The 25,686-nt window shown below is 45.2% G+C and overlaps 1 protein-coding gene across 4 annotated transcripts in view; it reads right to left on the bottom strand.

Moving 5' to 3' along the window:
• TENM3 (teneurin transmembrane protein 3) overlaps positions 1–25,686 on the bottom strand; it is a 982,465-nt gene that overhangs the window by 242,323 nt on the left and 714,456 nt on the right. For 2 of the 4 annotated variants that reach the window (XM_054029684.1, XM_054029685.1), the window contains one exon: positions 16,412–16,621. The exons of the other annotated variants lie outside the window; for them this stretch is intronic. In XM_054029684.1, the coding sequence (XP_053885659.1) occupies positions 16,412–16,621 (210 nt within the window). The remainder of the gene's footprint in view (positions 1–16,411; positions 16,622–25,686) is intronic. 4 annotated transcript variants of the gene reach the window in all.

Below are 25,686 nucleotides of genomic sequence, written 5' to 3' on the forward strand. Positions count from 1 at the left end.
GGTGGAGCCGGTGCCGAACCAGCTGCCTGAGCCGACAAAGGTAGCAGGACTGTTGTCTGTGCCACTGTCGGTGCTGAGGCTGTCATCGGTGCCGAAAATGCTGTCAGTGCCGAGGCTGAAAGAGTCGCCAGTGCCAAGGTCGGTGCCAGTGATGGCGCTGCAGCTGATGTCGTTGGTATGTGGGTAGGCGCCAAGGCTAGCTGCGTGGTTGATGGCGGAATGAATGTGGCTGAGGCCACCGAAGACGCCACGGAGCAGTGCCTTTGGATCCCTTCCTGGCTTTGGTGAAAGGCCCAGGGGGTCCAGAATGGCCACTGTGGTGGCTTCTGCTACTGCAGTAGTCACACCTGGGGCTCTCGCCTTGATCTCTATCATAGGCTACTGCTCCTCTGGGAGCGGTAGGAGTCATACTCTGACTCCGAGGTCTCTGAGACGGAAGACCATGGAGAAGCTGAGCTTCAGTGCCTCGACCGTCAAGAGCTTGGGGAGTGACTTAGGCTCTCTGTCCGAGTGGGCTGGTGCCAAAGGATGTGAAGAGGGGGAATGCCTGGACATCACTGCCAGCTCCCCTCTTGATTGCACCTGGGGGGGTGGGGTGGGATCGCCAGCGCCAGAGGTTCCTCCCTCCTAGGGAGCAAGAACAGTGCCATAAAGTGAAGCAGATTCCAAGCAGCTTTGAAAGCTTCCGGCGTCGAAGGAAGCGTCAGCTGCTGGCCCGTAGGAACCGGTGAACGTGGGGGGCCCAGACTCAACTGCCTCGCCTGGGCAGGAGTTGATGCAGTTCTAACGGGGGTGATCTTGAGCTGTGGTCCACTCGGGATCTCACTTCCTTAGATTTAGCCGGAGGTGACAGACTGTCCGGCTTCATTTTCTTCTGAAGCACCAGCAAGTGAGACCGGTGTCTGCTCTTCACTGGGCCTCAGGAGTTGCCATGTCTGTGCCAAGAATCCCAGGACGAGTCCTTTCTCGGCACTGAAATCGATGATGGCACCGGGGTGCTCCGCGTGGATGAGGAAGTGTTAGGAGCCAGGTCCCCTGAGCCTGGGTTCAAATTGGGGTGTAGAGCCATGAGGATCATTTTAAGAAGCTGCTCCCTTTCTTTAAGAGTTCTAGGGCAGAACTCACGGCAGATCTTACAGCGATCCTTTTGGTGACCCTTCCCTAGGCACCGTAAACACGAGGAGTGTGGATCATTCTTTGGCATGTGCTTCGCGCAGACATAGTTTTTAAACCCCAGGGACCACAGCATACCACGGCTCTGGGGAGTCAGAAGAGGGGGTAGAGACCCCAACAACTCTAATCACTAACTACTAAGATAAACTAACTATATACAAACAACTCGAGTTGAATGCGCTTGCTAAAGCAAGAGCTACAAGAAGTTCCAGCCTACTGTCACTTGCAGTAAGAAGGAACCGATAGGGTGGCGGGTCAGTAGGGCTCTATATTGAGCGCGACTCCAAGGGGCGCCCAGATTGACCCGATGGATGCGGCTATGGGAAAAATCTTCCTGCTGCCATGCCTGTGCGCACGCACACACCTTATTGGAATCGACATGAACAAGCACTCGAAGAACTGGAGGATCTTCCACCCACCTCAGTAGATCTTGAAATTACCTATAGTCGTCAGGAGGTGATGATGCAACTGCCTTATCTGCAGATGACAACTCTATCTGAGTGGGTGGCTCCACCTGAGCTGGTTCCTTCTCTTCCTCAATTAGTTCTTGAGGAAGCTTGGGATCTTCTCTGTACGGGGAGGGCCGTCTTTACTCCTGATGGGAATGTATGGATTCAGGATGTTGCATTTATGGATTACATGGGACCTAGTAAAGCCAGTGTGAGGGGTCAAATGGAAATTGGGGCAGTCCCCCTGATGGAGGGTGCCACTCGTTCTGAGGAGCATAGTCCTTATGCAAGCAGAATAGTGCTCACAACACTCTGGATCCTCTGTCTGGTCTGACCCCTTGCCTCACTGGGAGTAGTGATGCTCTCCTACTGGCATCCTACTCAGAGGATGAGGCTTTGAAGACTGTGGGTGGTGCTATCAGTACCAAAGTCTCATTATGCTTGGCTGGTAGATGGTATGGTGAGTGGTTCTCTCTTATGCACGCCCTAGACCACCAGTGTGGACATCTCCCTGGTTAAGATCAATTCCGATAAGCAGGGACTTTGGGTTCATGTACATGACAGTGTCCTCATGGGTGGAGTATCTATCTCCTGATGCAAGGGCGTGGACTGGACTTCTTTCTTTCTGTAGCACCAGCAGCATCGGTATTGTTACAGTGTTCAGTACCAACAACCCTTTTTCATGTCTCATTGGTACCCACGAAGTCAGAGGGATTCTCTGTCAGTTTCCCCTCACTAGTACCGGGACAGTCCCGCTCCTGTGGTTAATGTCAGTTTCAGGGTGCTCAGAGCCAGGAGAAGAGTATCATACTCCTTGTGTGTACCCTGAACAGGAGTGTCAGGAGCTGCATGTCACCCAACTCAATGGGTGTCAGAGAGGAAATCAACATTTTGAATGAGGGATTTCTCATTTCTTGTGAGAGTGTTTCCAACACTCCTTAGGACTCCATTTGGAGGTGTCCTTTCCTCTACTCCTACCAATTCCAGAGTCATAGACCATCATTCTTGTAGGGGCACTTCTCAGTACCTCTGCCCAATGTACAGGGTGTGGGTGGCATCTGATGGGTCTGAATTGGACTGGGGCCTCATAGCATGATCCATGAGGAATCTTCAAAGCCTATACTCACAATCTTGGCGGGCTTGCCTTGGAATGGATAAGCAAATGCTGCATTTTGAGAGGATGGGGGCTTCCCCAAGGCAGCAGAGGCACTTAATGTGGTCTTTTCTGACCAGAAAGGCCTGAGAGCAGGACACAATTCTTGAATCCCAGGATTCTGGCATACTAGGTACCACTAAGTGGGGAAAGGGATTGGCAAAGCCCCAAAATATTAAAAACCACTAACTATAAAACTATCTAACTAGTATTTATCTAAAAACTATTTACAGATAATTATACGCTTGAAGAACACTAGCTAAAACTGCAGACACTAAGGATGTTCCAGCTCAGATTGCAGGTGGTAGAAAGAAACTGGAGAGCAGTTGGTCTGCACTACTCTTTGTGCCCTCCGTTCAGAGCATGAGGAGGAGAAGGGCGCAGGTGTGGACAAACAGACACTGCTAGGAAAAATCTTCCAGCCTCAGGCACATAGAGCACATGTGCACCTAGAGTTATATACACACAGGGACCATCACTCAAAAGAAGAAACATTCATTTAACTTTAAACCCAATGGGACTTAAACATATGTTTAAAGTTAAGCATGTGTCTAAAAGTGCTTTGCTGAACAGGGATGGTTTGCTAAATTGGGGCCTATCTTACTTTGAACATGCCCTTAGCAATTTCATTTTATTTTCTCTGTCCTTTCCTCTCAGTTTAGTACCATATGCAAATTTTATCTTTAACCTCTTTCTGCTGCATATGGTCAAGGAATACGATTTGTACTTTACACCAATCCCCGCAGTGTCCCATTAAACTCCTTTCCTAGACTCAATACATTGCTGTTTATGATTTCCCTTTGTTTTCTCCTTGAGTCAATTTTCAGTCTTTGACTCATATGTAAAACAACTGGAATTAATGTTTTAAATACTCTGCAGTACTTAAATTTGCAGTGCATGTGCCATGAATTCTACTATCATGATGGTTGCACAGTCACTACGTGCAGGACAAATCATATTGATTCTCTGTCCATTTTTTTCTCCAATGCTTGTTAATTATAAGAGGTTAATGATCACAGCTCTTGTCACAGCTGGTTGTAAATTCAAACATAAGTTTTTTAAATGTGTCTATTTTTTTATTTTCTCAAACAACAATAGATTTCATATTTGAAAGCCCAAATATAACTCTTTTTCCTCCCTAGGGGATATGTAAACATAGGAGGAAGATTTAAATTTTGGACTGCCAGTCATAGCTCTCCTTTTAAAAGTACTTTGAAGACACTAAGCTACTCCACAACAACTCTATTACAAAGCAAAGAATAATCTTTGCTAAATCTGACTGCTGGTGTCCATCCTGAATAACACAGCTGTGTGCTGGGGAGATTTGCAAGAAATCAGGGGAAATGATTCTTTCCTCACAAATCTAGAGGGCAACAACTGAGCCACTCAGCATTTGAGCAGCCTCTCCTTGCTACTGCACTTCCCTTTCGTGGGCTGAGGAAGGAATGGTGGATTCCTTAGATCTTTCACTGTTAGGGCTGCAGATTTGTCACAGCATTTTTTTTTAATCAAAAAATCAGAGAGTGACTGCTCCGTGATTGTTGATAAAAAATGCCTTGACAAATGAGGGGGCCTGCAGCAGCGCCCTTTGCCCTGGCACTGCAGCCCTAATGAAGAGGGGACATGCTAGTGGGGGAGGGGAGAGGTGCGGAGCAGTCCTGCCCCACATTCACCTCGGGCATGGGCATCGGCACCTCCTGTGTTCCACAGGACTGGGCCCAGCTACCTGCTTCAAGTGACCTGGCACATGGAGCACAGCACTATTCAGGTTTGGCTGTGCTGCCCCTCTGTCATGAGGCATTGAGGGAATTTCAGTGAGTGGCACTGCAACCCTGTTTGCCAGGTTGCAATGTTTTCTGGGCCCAGCCCCACAGGATACAGGAGCTGTTGCTGCAGGGTGAGTACAGTAGGGTTACCATATGTCCGTATTTTCCCAGACATGTCCTGCTTTTTAGTTGTTAATCACAGTCCAGGAGGATTTTTTAAATATATATAAATATCCGGAAAATACGGAGGTATGATAACCCTATCCACTGCCCCCTCTCCTCTTGGGGTGTCAGCTCGCTGCAGCCTGCGGATTGCAAACCCCCTCCCCCTGTGTTCTGCAACCCCGCGCCCGCATCTCTGCAGGCAGCTGCGGGGGACCCGCGGCCACTTCTCCCTCCTCCGAGCATCACCCGCAGCTCTGGCAGAGCCTCAGTCTCCCACCTCCGTCCCAGCCGTGCAAGGAGCCCCCCTGCCAGCGGTCCGTGCAGCCGGGGCTGCCTCCCCCCCGCGGAGCCGCTGCCGGGTCCCTCCCCCACCCGGGAAGGGCCCGCGTTGCAGCGCCTCCCGCAGCCGCCCGGCCTGAGCTGCCGCAGCCTCGCTGGGTCCAGCTGGGAGTGGGGTGGAGGCTCCCCTGAGCCCGGGGGCAAGGCCCGGGCCACGCACGCAGCACTTCTCTGCTCCAACCCGGCCAGAGAGGGAACCTGCGGCTGGGGTGCAGCCTCGCAGGTGGGAGCACGCTGGGGCTGGGATGCCCAGCTTGGGGGCAGGCCCGGGGCCTGAAGCAACTTCCCGCCCCCCAGCTCCGGCTGCTGCTGCGCGGGGGAAGCGCCTGGCCGGGGGCGCAGGGACTGGAGAGCGCTGGGAGCCCGGGGAGGAAGCGGCTGTTTGGGGTGGCTGAGAGGGAGGGGGAATGTGGCGAGCTCAGGGGAGGAGGTGGGACTGGGATTTGGGGAAGGGGGCCAATAGGGCAGAGAGGGGGCAGAGTTGGGACAGAGACTTTGGGTGGGGAAGGGGTTGGAATGGGGGCGGGGAAGGGGCGGAGTTGGGGCGGGGCCAAGGGCCCCATGGAGTGTGCTCCTTTTTCAGTGTACAAATATGGTAACCCTAGAGTACAGGGTGGGCTTGCTCTTCAACACCCTCCTTTTCAGGGCCTGCTCTCTGCATCAGGTCAGCGGGGCAACTCATGGAGATCCTTCCTGCTGTAAGTCATGGACATACAGAGAAGTCACGGACAAAATGAGTATCCGTGACTTTTTCAGCTCTGTGAGAAACCTGCAGCCCTACTCATTGTGTACTGGCTTTTCCAAGATGATCTGCATTTCAGCTGAATCAGAATGCCCGTTTTGCTGCATTGCCAAGTCAGGCAATGTTCTGCAGACGTGAGAGAGCGAGGAAAAAAAGCCCCAGGACATCATGATCCTTTTACATTTTTGTGTTCTTCAGAGCCCTTAATACTGAGTAAGTCTTCATAACTTACTCTGGATGGAAGCCAAACATCATTCCCCCATATTACAAATAAGTTCACTAAGAGGTTGCACAGGTCACTTCAGTTACAGCTGACAACTGAACTCAGGGCCAAGTATTTCAGAAGTGACTAATTATTTTGAATTATGTTGTGATGATTGGGCAGACAAATTTACCCTAATGGTAAGCTCAACTGTAAAAAGTATGTAAAAGTTCATAAGGTGTCACAATAACTATAGTAACAAATGTTGATGGGAAAAGGTACAAAAAGGAGACAGAAAGACTAAATTAATCTAAACAAAAAGGCTTACTGATATATTTCAATGACTGTGCTGAAATCATGCATGGTAAAAACAAGATGTGGAACTGGAAATTAATGAACCAAAATTGATGTGTTGGATGTTAGGCCTAATTGGTAGACAACACAATGAGGGGATGAGCTATCTCACCCATCAACTCCCTCTTTGGGTCCTTAAAGAAAGAGACTTTGAGGAAGAATACAAAACAAAAGACAGAAAAACAAATAGAGGCTACCAGAGTGAGCTTCAGAATCATGGCTGCCACCACCCGCATCATTTACTGGGATCCCAGGCCTTTGTCACGCTGATCTTGAGAGATGTCCAGACCAGACCAGGCCCAAGAGAGGGATCCAGATGACATTGTCACCCCTATCAGCTCCATCTGAATCCCAAATGCACCTGAGAGGAATGGGATTGGATTTACAGTAGCAGCAACAGCTCCAGGTCAAGCTCATAGAATCATAGTACTAGAAGGGATCTTGAGAGGCCATCTAGTCCAGTCCCCTGCCCTCATGGCAGGACTAAGTATTATCTAGACCATTCCTGACAGGTTCATCTAATCTGCTGTTAAAAATCTCCAAAGATGGAGATTCTACAACCCCCCTAGGCAATTTATTCCAGTGCTTAACCAGCCTGACAGTCAGGAATTTGTTCCTAATGTCCAACCTAAACTTCCCTTCCTACAATTTAAGCACCTTGCTTCTTGTCCTAGCCTCAGAGGTTAAGCAGAACATTTTTTCTCCCTCCTTTTTGTAACAACCTTTATGTACTTGAAAACTGTTATGTCCCCTCTCAGTCTTCTCTTCTCCAGACTACACAAACCCATTTTTTTCAATCTTTCCTCAGAGGTCATGTTTTTTAGACCTTTAATAAATTTTTGTTGCTCTTCTCTGGACTTTCTCCAATTTGTCCACATCTTTCCTGAAATGTGGCATCCAGAACTGGAAAAATACTCCATTTGAAGCCTAATCAGTGTGGAGTAAAGCGGAAGAATTACTTCTCGTGACTTGCTTACAACACTCCTGCTAATACAGCCCAGAATGATGTTTGCTTTTTTTGCAACAGTGTTTTACTGTTGACTCATATTTAGCTTGTGATCTACTGAGACCTGCAGATCCCTTTTGGCAGTACTCCTCCCTAGGCAGTCATTTCCCATTTTGTATGTGTGTAACTGATTGTTCCTTCTTAAGTGGAGTACTTTGCATTTGTCCTTATTGAATTTCACCTTATTTACTTCAGACCATTTCTCCAGTTTGTCAAGATCATTCTGAATTTTAATCCTATCCTCCAAAGCTCTTGCAATCCCTCCCAACTTGGTATCGTCCACAAACTTTATAAATGAACTCTCTATGCCATTATCTAAATCATGGAAGAAGATATTGAACAGAGCTGATCCCAGCAGGACCCCATTTGATATGCCCTTCTAGCTTAACTATGAATCACTGATAACTATACTCTGGGAATGATTTTCCAACCGGCATGTACTTACTTTAAAGGAGCTCCATCTAGGTTGTCATTTCCCTAATTTGTTTATGAGGAGATCATGCAAGACAGTATCAAAAGCTTACTCAAGTCAAGATGTATCACATATACCATTTCCCCTCCCGCATCCACAAGGCTTGTTACCCTGTCAAAGAAAGCTATTAGGTTGGTTTGACATGATTTGTTCTTGAATCTATGCTGACTACTTATCTTATTATCTTCTAGGAATTTGCAAACCGATTGCTTAATTATTTGCTCCACTATCTTTTTGGGTACCGAAGTGAAGCTGACTAGTCTGTATTTCCCGGGTTGTCCTTATTTCCCTTTTTACAGATGGGCACTATATTCGCCCTTTTCCAGTCCTCCGGAATCTCTCCCATGAGTTTTCAAAGATAATTGTTAATGGCTCAGATATCTCCTCAGCCAGCTCAAGTATTCTAGGATATATTTCATCAGGCCCTGGTGACCTGAAGACATATAACTTGTCTAAGTAATTTTTAACTTGTTCTTTCCCTATTTTAGCCTCTGCTCCTACCTCATTTTCACTGGCATTCACCATCTTAGATGTTCAATCACTACTAGCCTTTTTGGTGAAAACTGAAACAAAAAAGTCATTTAGCACTTCTGCCATTTCTGTTACTGTTTCCAGCCCCTCCTCCCCCTTTAAGTAATGGGTCTATCCTGTCCTTGGTCTTCTTCTTGCTTCTAATGTACACTCAGTTATCTTCTTCTCTTTTTCCCAAAAGGACAATTATGACCAGCTTTGAAATCTAAGAAACTGTCAAACAAGGCTTTTTTCCCCTTCTAAAACTATCTCCAGTTAAAGGGAACAAGAAATGTTGTTAAAATGAAAGCTTTACTTACTACTTTATATTTCAAATGCTTTCATGTTTTCCCTTCTTTTCTGTATCTTTAATAAAAAGGTTAAAAGGATGTGTAAGTAGCTTGAGATCTCTATATACCAAACCCTGAACCTTGTTTAACAATATTTAATGCTGGACACCACTAGGTTACGTTAATATTTTTGGGCCCCGAAATCCAATTAATACAACAATGCCTTAATTTTTGCTTGTTCAACTTGAGATAGTTTTAAAGGGACTAATTTTCAGAAAGCATTCAGCTTCCAGATTCTGAAAATCAGACCTCTCTTGAATGTCTCAAGTTGAGCACCCAAAAATTATAGCACCCAAAATTACTTTTACCTTTTAAAATCTTGAACCAAGTCACTAATATAGCAGCTCTAGCTCTTATCTACTCAGGCACACTGCCTTTCCAAGGGAAGGTGCAAAATCTATGTGCTTTGCTATCCTGTCTCAAACCAACTATTGCTCTAACGCAGGGGTCGGCAACCTTTGAGAAGTGGTGTGCCAAGTCTTCATTTATTTACTGTAATTTAAGGTTTCATGTGCCAGTAATACATTTTACATTTACAGGGGCTGGCGGACGGAACCTCAGACTGGCAGTGGGCTGTGCGGGGCTGGCGGGCAGAACACCAGACTGGCAGCAGGCTGGTCCGGTCTGGGGTTCTGTCCGCCAGCCCTTGCCAGCTAGGGTCCCAGCCGCCAGCCCCGCTCAGCCCGCTGCCGGCCTGGGGTTCTGTCCATCCAGGCCGGCAGTGGGCTGAGCGGGGCCGGGACCCCGGCTGGCAGCAAAGTGCCACTAAAAATCAGCTCGCATGCCGGCTTTGGCACATGTGCCGCAGGTTGCCGACCCCTGCTCTAACCACACCACCACACTTCCCTCAGAACCAGGAACAGAACTTAGTATTTCTGCTCTGTAACATTCTACTGATATCTAGCAAATAGGTTTACTGCTAACTGGGAAAGCGTGTGTCAAGTTCCCCTCTAGTCCACATAGACAGTAACAGTTATTCCTTGAACTCAAATGGTCAATGTCAAGTTGACACAATATAGGTTTGGATATCAAGCCCTTCTGATCACCCACTTGGGGTGGATCCTCATTGCTGTGCATCATAGAATTTGTTTTTCCAGTTTGCTGATTTTAAAAACTGGTTTAATTCTGGATAAAGTTGAGAAGTGTGAGCAACAAGGGTGATGTCGTGGTTGGACCACCAGACCAGAGGGATGAGGTGGATGAGGCTTTCTTCTGGCAACTAGCAAAAGTTGCTAGATCGCAGGCCCTGGTTCTCATGGGAGATTTTAATCACCCTGATATCTGCTGGGAGAGCAATACAGCGGTGCACAGACAATCCAGGAAGTTTTTGGAAAGTGTAGGAGACAATTTCCTGGTGCAAGTGCTGGAGGAACCAATTAGGGGCAGAGCTTTTCTTGACCTGCTGCTCACAAACAGGGAAGAATTAGTAGGGGAAGCAAAAGTGGATGGGAACCTGGGAGGCAGTGACCATGAGATGGTCGAGTTCAGGATCCTGACACAAGGAAGAAAGGAGAGCAGCAGAATACGGACCCTGGACTTCAGAAAAGCAGACTTTGACTCCCTCAGGGAACAGATGGGCAGGATCCCCTGGGAGAATAACATGAAGGGCAAAGGGGTCCAGGAGAGCTGGCTGTATTTTAAAGAATCCTTATTGCGATTGCAGGAACAAACTATCCCAATGTGTAGAAAGAATAGTAAATATGGCAGGCGACCAGCTTGGCTAAACAGTGAAATCCTTGCTGATCTTAAACGCAAAAAGGAAGCTTACAAGAAGTGGAAGATTGGACAAATGACCAGGGAGGAGTATAAAACTATTGCTCAGGCATGCAGGAGTGAAATCAGGAAGGCCAAATCACACTTGGAGTTGCAGCTAGCAAGAGATGTTAAGAGTAACAAGAAGGGTTTCTTCAGGTATGTTAGCAACAAGAAGAAAGTCAAGAAAAGTGTGGGCCCCTTACTGAATGAGGGAGGCAACCTAGTGACTGAGGATTTGGAAAAAGCTAATGTACTCAATGCTTTTTTTGCCTCTGTCTTCACGAACAAGGTCAGCTCCCAGACTGCCACACTGGGCAGCACAGCATGGGGAGGAGGTGACCAGCCCTCTGTGGAGAAAGAAGTGGTTCAGGACTATTTAGAAAAGCTGGACAAGCACAAGTCCATGGGGCTGGATGTGCTGCATCCAAGGGTGCTAAAGGAGTTGGCGGATGAGATTGCAGAGCCATTAGCCATTATTTTTGAAAACTCATGGCGATCGGGGGAGGTCCCAGATGACTGGAAAAAGGCTAATGTAGTGCCCATCTTTAAAAAAGGGAAGGAGGAGGATCCGGGGAACTACAGGCCAGTCAGCCTCACCTCAGTCCCTGGAAAAATCATGGAGCAGGCCCTCAAGGAATCAATTCTGAAGCACTTAGAGGAGAGGAAAGTGATCAGGAACAGTCAGCATGGATTCACCAAGGGGAAGTCATGCCTGACTAACCTAATTGCCTTCTATGATGAGATAACTGGCTCTGTGGATGAGGGGAAAGCAGTGGATGTGTTATTCCTTGACTTTAGCAAAGCTTTTGATACAGTCTCCCACAGTATTCTTGCCGCTAAGTTAAAGAAGTATGGGCTGGATGAATGGACTGTAAGGTGGATAGAAAGCTGGCTAGATCGTCGGGCTCAATGGGTAGTGATCAATGGCTCCATGTCTAGTTGGCAGCCGGTTTCAAGCGGAGTGCCCCAAGGGTTGGTCCTGGGGCTGGTTTTGTTTAATATCTTTATTAATGATCTGGAGGATGGTGTGGACTGCACTCTCAGCAAGTTTGCAGATGACACTAAACTAGGAGGCGTGGTAGATACACTAGAGGGTAGGGATCGGATACAGAGGGACCTAGACAAATTAGAGGATTGGGCCAAAAAAAAAAAAAAACCTGATGAGGTTCAACAAGGATAAATGCAGAGTCCTGCACTTAGGATGGAAGAATCCCATGCACTGCTACAGACTAGGGACCGAATGGCTAGGTAGCAGTTCTGCAGAAAAGGACCTAGGGGTCACAGTGGACGAGAAGCTGGATATGAGTCAGTGTGCTCTTGTTGCCAAGAAGGCTAACGGCATTTTGGGCTGTATAAGTAGGGGCATTGCCAGCAGATCAAGGAACGTGATCGTTCCCCTTTATTCGACATTGGTGAGGCCTCATCTGGAATACTGTGTCCAGTTTTGGGCCCCACACTACAAGAAGGATGTGGAAAAATTGGAAAGAGTCCAGTGGAGGGCAACAAAAATGATTAGGGGTCTGGAGCACATGACTTATGAGGAGAGGCTGAGGGAACTGGGATTGTTTAGTCTCCAGAAGAGAAGAATGAGGGGGGATTTGATAGCAGCCTTCAACTACCTGAAGGGGGGTTCCAAAGAGGATGGAGCTCGGCTGTTCTCAGTGGTGGCAGATGACAGAACAAGGAGCAATGGTCTCAAGTTGCAGTGGGGGAGGTCCAGGTTGGATATTAGGAAACACTATTTCACTAGGAGGGTGGTGAAGCACTGGAATGCGTTACCTAGGGAGGTGGTGGAGTCTCCTTCCTTGGAGGTTTTTAAGGCCCGGCTTGACAAAGCCCTGGCTGGGATGATTTAGTTGGGAATTGGTCCTGCTTTGAGCAGGGGATTGGACTAGATGACCTCTTGAGGTCCCTTCCAACCCTGATATTCTATGATTCTATGACTAAAAAAACCCATTAAAACTCAGTTTTATAGTTTACAACCACTATATTCTATTTATTATGGCATGATAAACAAGCAAACACAGGTTTTCTGCATTTTGGTCATCACATATTTTGATTACTTATGTCATACATTGGTAGGTTTGAAAGATGGGAGGTATGCAATGATGTGCTTTGGAGTTACTGCCCCCACTCTCACCACACAGCCATCTTACATATTTGGTTACAGGGATACAACTTAGAATCACAGAACTGGAAGGGAGCTTAAGAGGTCATCTAGTCCAGACACCTGCACTCAAGGCAGGACTAAGTACTATCTAGACCAGGGGCGGGCAAACTTCATGGCCTGAGGGCCACACTGGGTTTCTGAAATTGTATGGAGGACTGGTTAGGGGAGGCTGTGCCTCCCCAAACAGCCAGGCATGGCCTGGCCCCCATCCCCTATCTGACCCCCCCCCCCACTTCTCGCTCCGTGACAACACTCCCGGGACAACCCCCATCCAACCCCCCCGTTCCCTGACAGCCCCCCCCACCCGGACCCTTTCCCCATCCACCCCCCTCCCACCATTCCCTGTCCCCTGACCGCCCCTGGAACCCCCGCCCCTTCCAACCCCTCCTCGCATTCCTGACTGCCCCCAGAATCCCTGCCCCTGACTGACCCCCACTGCCCCATCCAACCCCCCACTCCTTCCTGACTGCCCCCGGGATCCCTAACTCCATTCAACCCCCTGTTCCCCACCCTCTGACTGCCCCGAACCCTATCCACACCCCTGACCACCACCTCAAACTCCCATGCCCTCTTTCCAACCCCCCTGCTCCCTGCACCCTGACTGCACTGCCTGGAGCACCAGTGGCTGGCGGCGCTACAGCCACACCGCCCAGAGCAGCAGGACAGGCAGCTGCACCACCTGGCGGGAGCCAGCCACGCCACCACACAGCACAGAGCACTGGGTCAGGCCTGGCTCTGCAGCCCTGCCGACCAGAGCATTGCACCAGTGGCACAGTAAGCTGAGGCTGCGGGGAAGGGGGAACAGTGGGGGAGGGGCCGGGGGCTAGCCTCCCGGGCCAGGAGCTCAGGGGCCGGGCAGGAGGGTCCCGCGGGCCGGATGTGGCCTGCGGGCTGTAGTTTGCCCACCTCTGATCTAGACCATCCCTGACAAGTGTTTGTACAATCTGCGCTTAAAAATCCCCAATGATGGAGATTCCACAACCTACCTAGGCAATTTATTCCAGTGCTTAACCACTGGACAGTTAGGAAGTTTTTCCTAATGTCCAACCTAAACTGCCCTTGTTGCAATTTAAGCCCATTGCTTCTTGTCCTAGCCTCAGAGGTTAAGAAGAACATTTTTCTCCCTCCTCCTCGTAACAACCTTTTATGTACTTGAAAACTGTTATCATGTCCCCTCTCAGTCTTCTCTTCTCCAGACTAAACAAACCCAATTTTTTTCAATCTTCCCTCATAGGTCATGTTTTCTAGACCTTTATTAATTTTTGTTGTTCTTCTCTGGACTTTATCCAGTTTGTCCACATCTTTCCTGAAATGTGGCACCCAGAAGTGGACACAATACTCTGAGGTCTAATCAGCATGGAGTAGAGTGGAAGAATTACTTCTTGTGTCTTGCTTACAATACGCCTGCTAATACATCCCAGAATGATGTTTGAGTTTTTTGCAAACAGCATTAAACTGTTGACTCATATTTAGCTTGTGATTCACTATGACCCCAGATTCCCCTTTCTGCATTACTCCTACCTAGGCAGTCATTTCCCATTTTGTATGTATGCAACCTATTGTTCTGTCCTAAGTGGAGTACTTTGTAATTGTCCTTATTGAATTTCTTCCCATTTACTTCAGACGATTTCTCCAGTTTGTCCAGATCTTTTTGAATTTTAATCCTATTTGAATTTTAATCCAAAGCACTTGCAACCCCTCCCAGCTTGGTATCGTCCGCAAACTTTATAAGTGTACTCTCTATACCATTATCTAAATCACTGAAGAAGATATTGAATAGAGCTGGACCCAGAACCGATCCCTGCGGGACTCCACTTGTTATGCCCTTCCAGCATGACTGTGAACCACTGATGATTACTCTCTGGGAACGATTTTCCAACCAGTTATGCACCCATCTAGGTTGTATTTCCCAAGTTTGTTTATGATGAGGTCACGCGAGACAATATCAAAAGCCTTACTAAAGTCAAGATATACCACATCTACCGCTTCCCCCTCATCTACAAGGCTTGTTATCCTGTCAAAGAAAGCTATCAGGTTGGTTTGACATGATCTGTTCTTGACAAATCCATGCTGACTGTTATTTATCTTCTAGGTGTTTGCAAATTGATTGCTTAATTATTTGCTCCATTATCTTTCCGGGTACAGAAGTGAAGCTGACTGGTCTGTAATTCCCCAGGTTGTCCTTATTTCCCTTTTTATAGATGGGCACTATATTTTCCCTTTTCCAGTTTTCTGGAATGTCTCCTGTCTTCCATGACTTTTCAAAAATAATTGCTAATGGCTCAGATAGTTCCTTGAGTATTCTAGGATACATTTCATCAGGCTCTGGTGATCTGACGACATCCAACTTGTCTAAGTAATTTTTCACTTGTTCTTTCCCTATTTAGACTCTGATCCTACCTCATTTTTACTGGCATTCACTATGTTAGATGTCCAATCTCTACCAATCTTCTGGGTGAAAACCAAAACAAAGAAGTCATTAAGCACTTCTGCCATTTCCATATTTTCTGTTACTGTCTTCCCCGCCTCATTGAGTAATGGGCCTACTCCGTCCTTGGTCTTCCTCTTGTTTTTAATGTATTTGTAGAACGTTTTCTTGTTTCCCTTTATGTCCCTAGTTAGTTTGATCTCGTTTTGTGCCTTGGCTTTTGTAATTTTGTCCCTACATACTTGTGTTACTTGTTTATATTCATCCTTTGTAATTTGACCAAGTTTCCACTTTTTGTAGGACTCTTTTTTGTTTTAGTTAATTGAAGATCTCCTGGTTAAGCCAGGTTAAGGGTGGTCTCTTGCAATACTTCCTATCTTTCCTACACAGTGGGATAATTTGCTCTTGTCCCCTTACTAATGTCTCTTTGAAAAACTGCCAACTGTCTTCAATTGTTTTTCCCCTTAGATTTGCTTCCTATGGTATTTTACTTACCAATTCCCTGAGTTTGCTAAAATCTGCCTTCTTGAAATCCATTGTCTTTATTATGCTGTTCTCCTTCCTACCATTGCTTAGAATCATGAACTCTACCATTTCATGATCACTTTCATCCAAGTTGCCTTCCACTTTCAAATTCTCAACCAGTTCCTCCCTATTTGTCAAATCAAATCTAGAACAGCCTCCCCCTGAGTAGCTTTCTCCACCTTCGGAATTAAAAAATTGTCTCCAATACATTCCAAGAACTTGTTGGATATCTGTGCCCTGCTTATTATTTTCCCAACAGATGTCTGGGTAATTGAAGTCCCCCATCACTACCAAGTCCTGTGATTTGGATGATTTTGTTAGTTGTTTTAAAAAAAGCCTCATCCACCTTAACAGGGGGCGTTCCAAGGCTGCATGAGTTCCCCAAATCCTGCCCTTCTGGGCAGTAAAACTACATCAGCCCCAATGTATCTGGGACCTCTGTATTTGGGGAAGTTAGTCAGTAGGACATACCCCCAAAATGTTGAAGCTAAATACCATGTCATTTTAACAAACTTCAGCTTATCATTTGAAAAGAACCATAAATGTAGGGTAGTCAGACCTCCACTGTGAGTTATAATATACAATATACAATTAGTGGTTACTGCTGTATGTGATTACTACTTCTAAAATAACTTAGATAAACTACTTTCATCTTATATACCACATAAGGTCAATTTCTACTCTTGCTTATTCTGCATTCTTGAAAAGTACACATTCACTTGTGAAAATTAAAGAAAATAAATGTAAAATATTGAGTGATTTTAATTTCCTTCACTTGTATCAGATTGCTTTGTAACAGGATGGAAAATAAAAAAGTGCATTCAAACTATGGATAAGTCGTCCTCTTCTTACCATGATCTGGGGGACAAACTGAAACAGTACCAGTCTGTACTAGATAAGTGCTGGCAGTATAGTCCTCATCTGTATCAGAGTCCTGAACTGGCTGGATGGCATTACTACTTAGCAACCACCTCTGGTTGTCATGGAGATTGGGTGATGGAGGAAGGGAATGTAAATGTTCAATGACTGATGGACTAGATGAAGAGGATGGCATGGGAGGACCTATGGAAAAATAAAAATAAAATATTTTAAAATATGGGTCAGGATATCACATGAGAGATAAATAAAATCCTTTCTACATCATTGAAAAGAAAGTCATTAATTAAAACAATAAAAACAGGGTGGGCAAAAAAAGATATTACTGGAGCATGCAATACAAATGGTTTTAAAAAGCTTAAAATGTCACAATGTAAGGTTCTGATCTTGTGATCACCCACTACTGCAGAGTAGTAGCACAAGGAATCCCCTTGACTATGCTGAGTAGTAGATGAGAGGAGGCTCAGGTCTCAAGTAACTAACTACGTATATAAAGGTTTGGTTTTCCAGTATTTGCAAAAGAAATTATTTTCTACTCTTTTAATCTGACTTTTGTTTTATAAGGGCACTGTAACGGCCAGAGGGCCTAAAAAGTAAAACTAATGGTTCTGTTTTGGGTTGAGGAAATTAATATTTATGTCATGCAAGCACACACATATTGCGCCATCCCTCCATTCTGCAGGTCTGCTCTGCTTTTGTAGGTGGGCAGGCAGAATGAAAGCATTCAGAAATCAGGATTCTTGTACATTTCAGAGCAAGATTCCTGTATACAAAAAGTCCCACCTCATTTTAATGGAAAAGACAGGCATGAGTGGAGAGACAGCATGAAGTGTTATGCTTGAGATCACAGATATACAGAAATCCACAACTATGGGTTTGTAATACATGAATTACCACTGATGAGAAGCTAGGATTTTAGCTAGGATTTTTAGCAATGTAAGGGGGAGGAATTATAGCTTATTTCAAAAAACACAAATATCAATTAAAAGGAAAACAAACATTAACTTTTAAAATCAGTGAAATGTTGGGCCTATCAAACTTCGGATCCCTCTAAACAAGAGATTAACATTAAGTTACTTTAAAACATAGAATCAGAGAAATGTAGGGCTGGAAGGGATCTCGAGAGGTTATCAAGTCAAGTCCCCTGCACTGAGGCAGGACCTAGGCCATCCCTAACAGTTTGTCCAACCTGTTCTTAAAAATCTCCAATAATGGGGATTCCACAACCTCCCTGGGAAGCCTATTTCAGAGCTTAAATATGTTAGAATTTTTTCCCCTAATACCTAACCTAAATCTCCCTTTCTGCAGATTAAGTCAATTTCTTCTTGTTCTACCTTCAGTGAACATGTAGAACAATTGATCATTGTCATCTTTATAACACCCCTTAACATATTTGAAGACTGTTATGTCCGCCACTCAGTCTACTTTTCTCAAGACCAAATATGCCCAGTTTTTTTAAACTTTCCTCTTACATGAGGTTTTCTAAACCTTTTATCATTTTTATTGCTCTCTTCTGGATTCTCTCCAATTTATCCACATCTTTCCTAAGATGTGGCACCCAGAATTGGATACTGCACTCCATCTCAGGCCTTACCATTGCAGACTATAGAAGGACAATTACTTCCCATGGCTTACATAAAACACTCTTGTGAATACACCCCAGAATTATATTAGCCTCTTTTGCAACTGCTTCACATTGATGACCCATACTCAATTTGTGATCCATTATAGCCCCATATCCTTTTCAGAAGTACTGCCACCTAGCCAGTTATTCCCAAAAATCAAGTTATGCACTTGATTTTTCCTTTTATTTTGCACTTATCTTTATTTAATTTCATCTTGCTAAATTCAGACCAGTTCTCCATTTTGTGAAGATTGTTTTGAATTCTTATCCTGTCATCCAAAATGCTTGCAATACCTTCCAGTTTAGTATCATCTGCAAATTTTATAAGCATATTTTGCACTCCATTATCCAAGTCATTAATGCATGACATTGTTGACTCATATTCAGTTAGCAAAATATTGACTAGTACTGGACCCAGGACTGAACCCCACAGGACCCTCCAAGTTTCACAGCGAACCATTGATAACTACTCTTTGAGAACCAGTTGTGTACCCATCTTACAGAAATGTCATCTAAACCACATTGCCCTAGTTTGGTTATGAGAATGTCATGTGGGACTGTATCAAAAGCCTTACTAAAATCAAGATATATCATGTCTACTGCTTTGCCCCCTTTTCTGTTAGACCAGTAACCCAATTAAAGAACATATATACACTTATTTCACAGCTGTTGCATACATGATGAAAAATATTTCCTATTTTAAGCATAAACCAAATACATCCAGATAAAGACTAGAGAATGATATTGATATATTTGGCACTTAAAAATCCACAACTGGTAAAGAATGGTTACTTACCCCACAATAACTGTGGATCTTTGAGATGTAGTAGTCATGTGGATGCCAGTGTAGCTATATATGTGCCTTATGCATGGAGTTTTTTAAACCTCAATGTCTGTCGGGGTTGCACATGCACTCTGTGCCTCTTTGTGCTCCCACGTGAGGGCATAAAGGAAAGAGCAGTCCCCCCATCCCCCAGGTTCTCTCACAATTCAAAGCCTGTGGTACTTGAGAACTCTGAAGAGCAGGAAGAGGACAGAACAAAGAGTAATGGTGTCAAGTTGCAGTGGGGGAGGTTTAGGTTGGATATTAGGAAAAACTTTTTCACTAGGAGGGTGGTGAAGTACTGGAATGGGTTACCTAGGAAGGTGGTGGAATCTCCTTCCTTAGAGGTTTTTAAGGTCAGGCTTGACAAAGCCCTGGCTGGGATGATTTAGTTGGGGATTGGTCTTGCTTTGAGCAGGGGGCTGTTTCAGCTGTATCATATGAACACGGATTTCTCTCCCAAACTTGGCATCTGATCTAGCAACTAAGTCCAAGGCATAGTGTTTGGCAAAGGTCAATGGATTACTCCACACTGCTGATTTCTGATAGTGGCACATTTCTGAAGTAGCTGCACCATGTAGCCTGTGCTTGGATGGAGTGAGCCTTGATGTTCGGAAGGAGAAGTACACCAGCTAGCTGGTAACAAACATGATCAATTTCAATATTCTTGGTGAAGAGATGGCTTTACCTTTACAATGCACAATTACAACTAATAATAGAAGTGCAATAGTGTGATCCTGTCAATATAATAAAGCAAACTCCTGGGTACATCCAATGTGTGTAACTTCTTTTCTTTTGGTGTAGTGTGGGGCTTCAGGAAAAAGACAGGTGGTCGACTGTGTTTTGATACACATCTGAGATCAGCTTAGGAATGAACTTCTGGTGAGATCGCATACTGAGAACTCTTCCACTAGGTACAGCCTTCTGGTAGATGTTTTCCTGCTCTGGAAAAAAAATATTTCCTGGACCTGTAACGAGCAGTCTCTGTCTAGTCTGGATGGAGTATCTGGCCCTGAAACTGAGATTAGATCCAGATGGTCTGGAAGCTGGTTTGAGGGCTGAATGGACATCTGTGGGAAGTCTGTCATCCAAAACGGTCTTGGTTAATAAGAAGCTATTAAAATGACTGGCTTTGCTCTTTTAATCTTGACAATTATCATGGAGATCAGGGTAATCAGTGGAAAGGCGCAGAACAGCCTCTGTTCCATTGCAGAAGGAAGGCATCTGACAATGATTCTAAACTAAGGCCTCCTCTGGAGCCCAAATTCTGACACTTGGCGTTGTTCTTGACATCAAAAAAGTCTAATATGGGGGATCTCCAGTGACAGAATACCAGTCCTATGCAAACCTGTGTAAGGACCTTTCATGAAGGGTCACAGATTACCTGCTCAGGAAGTTTGCTAGGCTGTTGCTCCCAAAGGATGAAGGACCATTGGGGTCACTACATTCCAAGTCCAGAATTTGATGGCCTCCAGGCAGAGGGGTGAAGAGTAGGAGCCCTTTTGTTTATGTAGTGCATGGCTGATGTATTATCTGTGAGTTCTGAAGGACAGATAGAAATGCCCCTTAGCTGGCTCAAGTATGCCCTCATTAATGGGGAGAGCAACCCCGGCTGGGACTGATGCAGTCAAAATGTCAAAGAGTTTCTGGGATTTCTCTTGTATTACTACTCATTTGATATCTAGGTCTCTGTGATACAAGATAGGAAAATCTGAAAGGTCTTAAAATCATCACTTGTGGGGACAGGGGCTAGTGTAACTGCCTCATCAGGCAAAAATGACAATTCTTTCAGTGGACACTGTGGATATTGTTGTCCATCTGCTACCCCCAGCTCCTGAGTGTTCATGGGCAACCTGATCTCCTCCTCTTCCTGCACATACTTGAGGGCAATCCACTGCAAGATACTCATGATGATAGTCCCCAGTATGGCCAAGGTAGAATGCTATATGGGTACTGATCAAAAGCACGTCAGGTTCCCTTGACGCTGGTGCCATGTGATAGCCATCTCTGGTGTCAGCCCTATGGTACTACAAGAAGGCAGAGCCCAGCCATCCCTGCTCAATGCTAGAGGGAAAGCATAATATGGTGATGGTGAAGAAGAATAAGACTTTTCAAACAGTGATGCCATGGAGCAATGCCTGTGCTCAAGTCCTAGTGCCAGGCGCTGCTCCAGTACCAACAATGTCCCTGGAGGGGAACTCGATGAGTCTATGAGGGCATATCTTGGGCCTGTAATCGGTGTGGTTGTCAGTACTGGCGTCTTTGTCTGTGTCAGTGCCAGTTTACTATGCATCATTTCTGACTGAGTGGCAGACTTGGATGCCTTGCCCTTCTCCTCCTTACAGAGCCATATCTCCTGATGTTTGAAGCTAAACTTGGGCTCCACTTGGCTGACCTTCAGTCCCACCCTTATGTCAGGGTGCCAGTGCAGGTTATAATGATGACATTGTTGGCATTGGGAGAGATGGCACTGAGCTCAATGCCAATGTTGGGGCTGTTGGTGTCAATACTGGTGTAGAGACGTCTGGTGCTAAAGGCAGAGGCAGTTTCCCACAATGTAGCCTGTGCCAATTTTGATAGTGTCTTCTTTCCTGCCTTCCTTTTGCTGGGTTGTGCAATGTGGTTGAGAGAGTGCTCATGGATGAAGACCCTTTTGACCGTTCTTTGGAAGTATTAACTTCCTCTGGGTCTGAAGTGGTATACATAGATTGCTCTAGAACAGTGGCTCTCAACCAGGAGTCTGGAGCCCCGTAGGGGGGCTTGAGTAGGTTTCACAGGGGCCTCCAAGCAGGGCCAGCATTAGACTATCTGGGGCCCAGGGCAGAAAGCCAAAGCATAAGCACATGGGGCTGAAGCCCAGCTCCCTGAGCCCTGCCACCCAGGACTGAAGCTGGAGCCTGAGCAATGTAGCTTCATGGGGATCCCTGTGGCATGAGGCCCCAGGCAATTGCCCTGCTTGCTATCCCCTAATGCCAGCCCTGGCTTTTATATGCAGAAAACCAGTTATTGTGGCACAGGTGGACCGCAGAGTTTTTATAGCATGTTAGGGGTGGGGTGTCAGAAAGAGAAAGGTTGAGAACCTCTGCTCTAATAGATGCAATTTTAGTCACACATTCCTAGAATTATGACTTCTTGAGCAGAAGGATTTACATGTCAAACATTTATTTGGGACATGGCTGTCCCTCAGAAAGAATAGGCTTTGACTATACCCATCGACCAGACCAATGAGTCTGCTGCAGATTGAGCAGGGTTTAAACCCAGAGTGTTTGAAGCCCTTCATGTTGGTCAGTGCACAGAACTTTACCAGGGCCGGCTTTAGGACCTGTGGGGCCCGATTCGGCACTTCGGCGGCAGGGGGTCCGCTCCGTGTCTTCTGCGGCACTGAAGGACCCCCCCACCGCTGAAATGCCGCTGAAGATCTGGAGCAGACCCCCCGCCGCCAAATTGCCACCGAAGACCCAGAGCGGACCCCCCGCCGCTGAAATGCCACCAAAGACCTGGAGCGGACCCCCCGCCACCGAATTGCCACTGAAGACCTGGAGCGGACTGCCGCCAGGTGAGTAAAAAAAATTTAAAAAAAAAGGCGCCTAAGGTGCGGGGCCCTCTTAGCGTGGGGCCTGATTCCAGGGAATCGGTCTAATGCTGGCCCTGCACTTTACCCTGCTATGTCAGAAGGTGTACAGAAGTGCATGTCTCTTCTTCTTCCTTCGTCCTTTTTTTATGGTGGGGTGCAGTAGTCAAGGCCGGCTCCAGCATTTCTGCCGCCCCAAGCAACAACAACAACAAAAAAGATGCGATCGCGATCGGCGGCGGCAATTGGAAAAAAAAAAATGTTGCGATCGGCGGCGGCAGTTCAGCGGCAGGTCCTTCGCTCCTAGAGGGAGTGAGGGACCTGCCACCCCCGAATTGCCACAGGTGCCGCCCTTGGCCGCCCCAAGCACCTGCTTGTTAAGCTGTTGCCTGGAGCTGGCCCTGGCAGTAGTGAAGATGGAGGGCAAGTGACCACATTTCAGGAGAAGAGAAGGAGATTCTTCACTGAAAAGGTAAATTTTAAGCTAGAAAAAATAGCACTGCCATGATCAGGAAGACTGAACTAGGAGGGTCACAGCCATTTCCCTCTTTAGGCAGCACAAGGAGGCACAAGGTGCATGCATAGTCCCAATATACACACAATATACACAATATACAAAAAAAATCTGATCTCATGCCGTAAAATGCATGCCTATCTACAGTGGGATTTATACTGACACATAGTCGAAGAACAAATAGAATCAATTTTGCAAACTCTACTGTGTTCTAGAAAAGAAGCATACTGCTAATATTCTACATGAAATGAGATACTGAAAAGTTTTTGAATAAAATGTTATCCTGCCTGTAGATGGAGCACTCCGTCTGGAAACCAAGTAGCTGGATCACACGTATTATTTAAATTAGAAAATTAGCTTCACCTGCACTGTTATCATATACAAGATGAAAATGCAGTATTAAAATATCAGGGAAAAATTAACAGGAATTTTTTTCATCCTCAAATTTTTTAATCTAATGGCACTCAGCAGTACAATTACACTGGGTAAATGCACTAGCTCCTCATGTTACATTTTAGATTAACAATATATTGTCAATATTAATATCTTGAATTACCTCCTCCTTCTTTTTCCATTTTACATGTTCCTACCATTGTATTGCTTTTTTCACTCCTTTGGTTTTGCTTCGAGAATGAATATAGCAGGTCCCACAATATATCAGATTTCTCAAATTTAGTTTTAACCAGACGCTAAGATCTAATTGGGCGGTTTCCATGGAAGTAAAACTGCTCTATTCTACCCACAGAACTGTTTGCTTAGCTTTTCCACATGTCATATTTCCCCTTCTGGCTTAACTCTCTAGTGGGAAGCACAATACATTACTATGTAAGGAACTGAATTTTGAGATTAGAACTTGGCCCAAGGGACAATGAACACCTTCTATTGATCTAGTAACTCCATGTCCAGCTCAGAATGGTCAGCCAAACACAGGGTTATTAGCTGGAGAAGTAATGCAGGGGAAGAATGGAAATTTTCAGGGCTCTAAGAGGGAAACACAGGAGGAATAGGCAACAAGGCATGGGCAGAAAGAGAGCTATAAAAACCTTATATGTTGAAACAAATATTCCAGGCTGACTTTGAACATCTCGCACTGCGGACTAGCCCAACCCCAATATTTTGGAGGTGTGCACCGCCTTTGGAGCAAATGAACATATCAGTCACAGATACAGAATGAAACGCATGCATGCACGGTAGGTTTTCAAGATGCGCTTGCTTTCCCTCTCTCAGTTTCATTCATTAGCTTTATGCACAACACAGCCTTGATTATGTAAACCTTAATTATCCAAAACACTATTATCTGAAAAAAGGGTTATGTTGTCCATCAATTACAATGAAAATTTCTCAGTTATTCAAATGTATTCAATAGTGCTGCGGCTATGCTATACTAACCCACAATGTTCAGATGGCTAGGTCAATGGAAGAATGTTTCTGTCAACCTAGCTATTGTCACTTGGGGAGGTGAATTATCTGTTGTAATGGAAAAACCCCTTCGAGTGCTGTAGGAAGTGTCTACACTATGGCGCTGTAGTGGCATAGCTACAGCACCCATAGGGCCTTATTCAGACAACAAAGAAGAAAGATACATTGAGATAAACAGCAGGAAAAATCCCCCCCAAAATTGCCAAAACAATTATTTTTGTCCAAGTGCTGCCAACAAATTAATCAAAACTTGTGTTAATAAGGAAATACTATCTTTCCCCCACCTTCCCTCGCCCAGTCACACCTCAACTTTAGACTGTCTATCTGACCTTTCAGTGGGTTATCGACTGGCCTCTGGAAAGTCTGATGACATTCCTACAGAAGATTTCCCAGCAGCTAATAAAACTACTATTTGGTACTTGAACATTCCTACTAAACAGGGATCAAACATTCACATAATCAAACTAGGATAAGTATTAAGCAATTTTTGCACAGACCTCTATATAGGGACTAATATTCTTTAATATTAATGAATAACCTGGAAGATGTAATTACATAATTTGTTAATATCATCATATTTGGAGGTATATAACTTTCAAAGGCTTCTAAATAACGTAGATACTTTTGAACATTTTACCCTAAGCAAAACTACAGAAAAATCTGCAGCGTTTGGAAAACTGAGCTAAGTCCAGTGGGGAGTGATTCAATATAGCAGAAAGAAAATAAACTTGGAATGGAAATAATACTTGCCCCTTCCCACTTCCAACCAAGAAAGAAATAAAACCCAGAAGAAAGCTGACTAGATGAAGAGCATTAATGCAGAAATATAATGCTCTGGAGGTGATAATGGATAAATTAAACACACGCAGAATGTACTTCTGTTGCAAAAAATAGTGCTGTGTTCAGTTTTGGGCCCCACAATAGAGAAGGGACTTTGGTAAACTGAAGAGACTGAAAAGGTCTGCAAAAATCTGCAATCCTAATTAATGATAAGTAATCAAAGTGGCAGTAGAGGCCATGTCCCAGATGGAAAAGCTGAAAGAAATAAATAGGATAAGAGCAACTTACAAAAGAGGTGGCAAAGAGAAGACAGTGTAAATGTTTATAATCGTTTGACATGTAGTCATTGAAAGGATAAGGAAGTACTAGTCATAGTGCAAAAGCAGTGACTGTGGGTAACACTTTCAAAAGCATCTACGTAATTTAGGAGCCCAAGTCCATTTTCAAAAGTGGTTTAGCACCAAGGATCTTAAGTCCCATTGGCTTTCAATGAGACATAGGCTCCAAATGCCTACATCAC

The sequence above is a fragment of the Malaclemys terrapin genome, chromosome 5 (assembly GCF_027887155.1).
Source record: "Malaclemys terrapin pileata isolate rMalTer1 chromosome 5, rMalTer1.hap1, whole genome shotgun sequence".
Taxonomy (NCBI): Eukaryota; Metazoa; Chordata; order Testudines; family Emydidae; genus Malaclemys; species Malaclemys terrapin.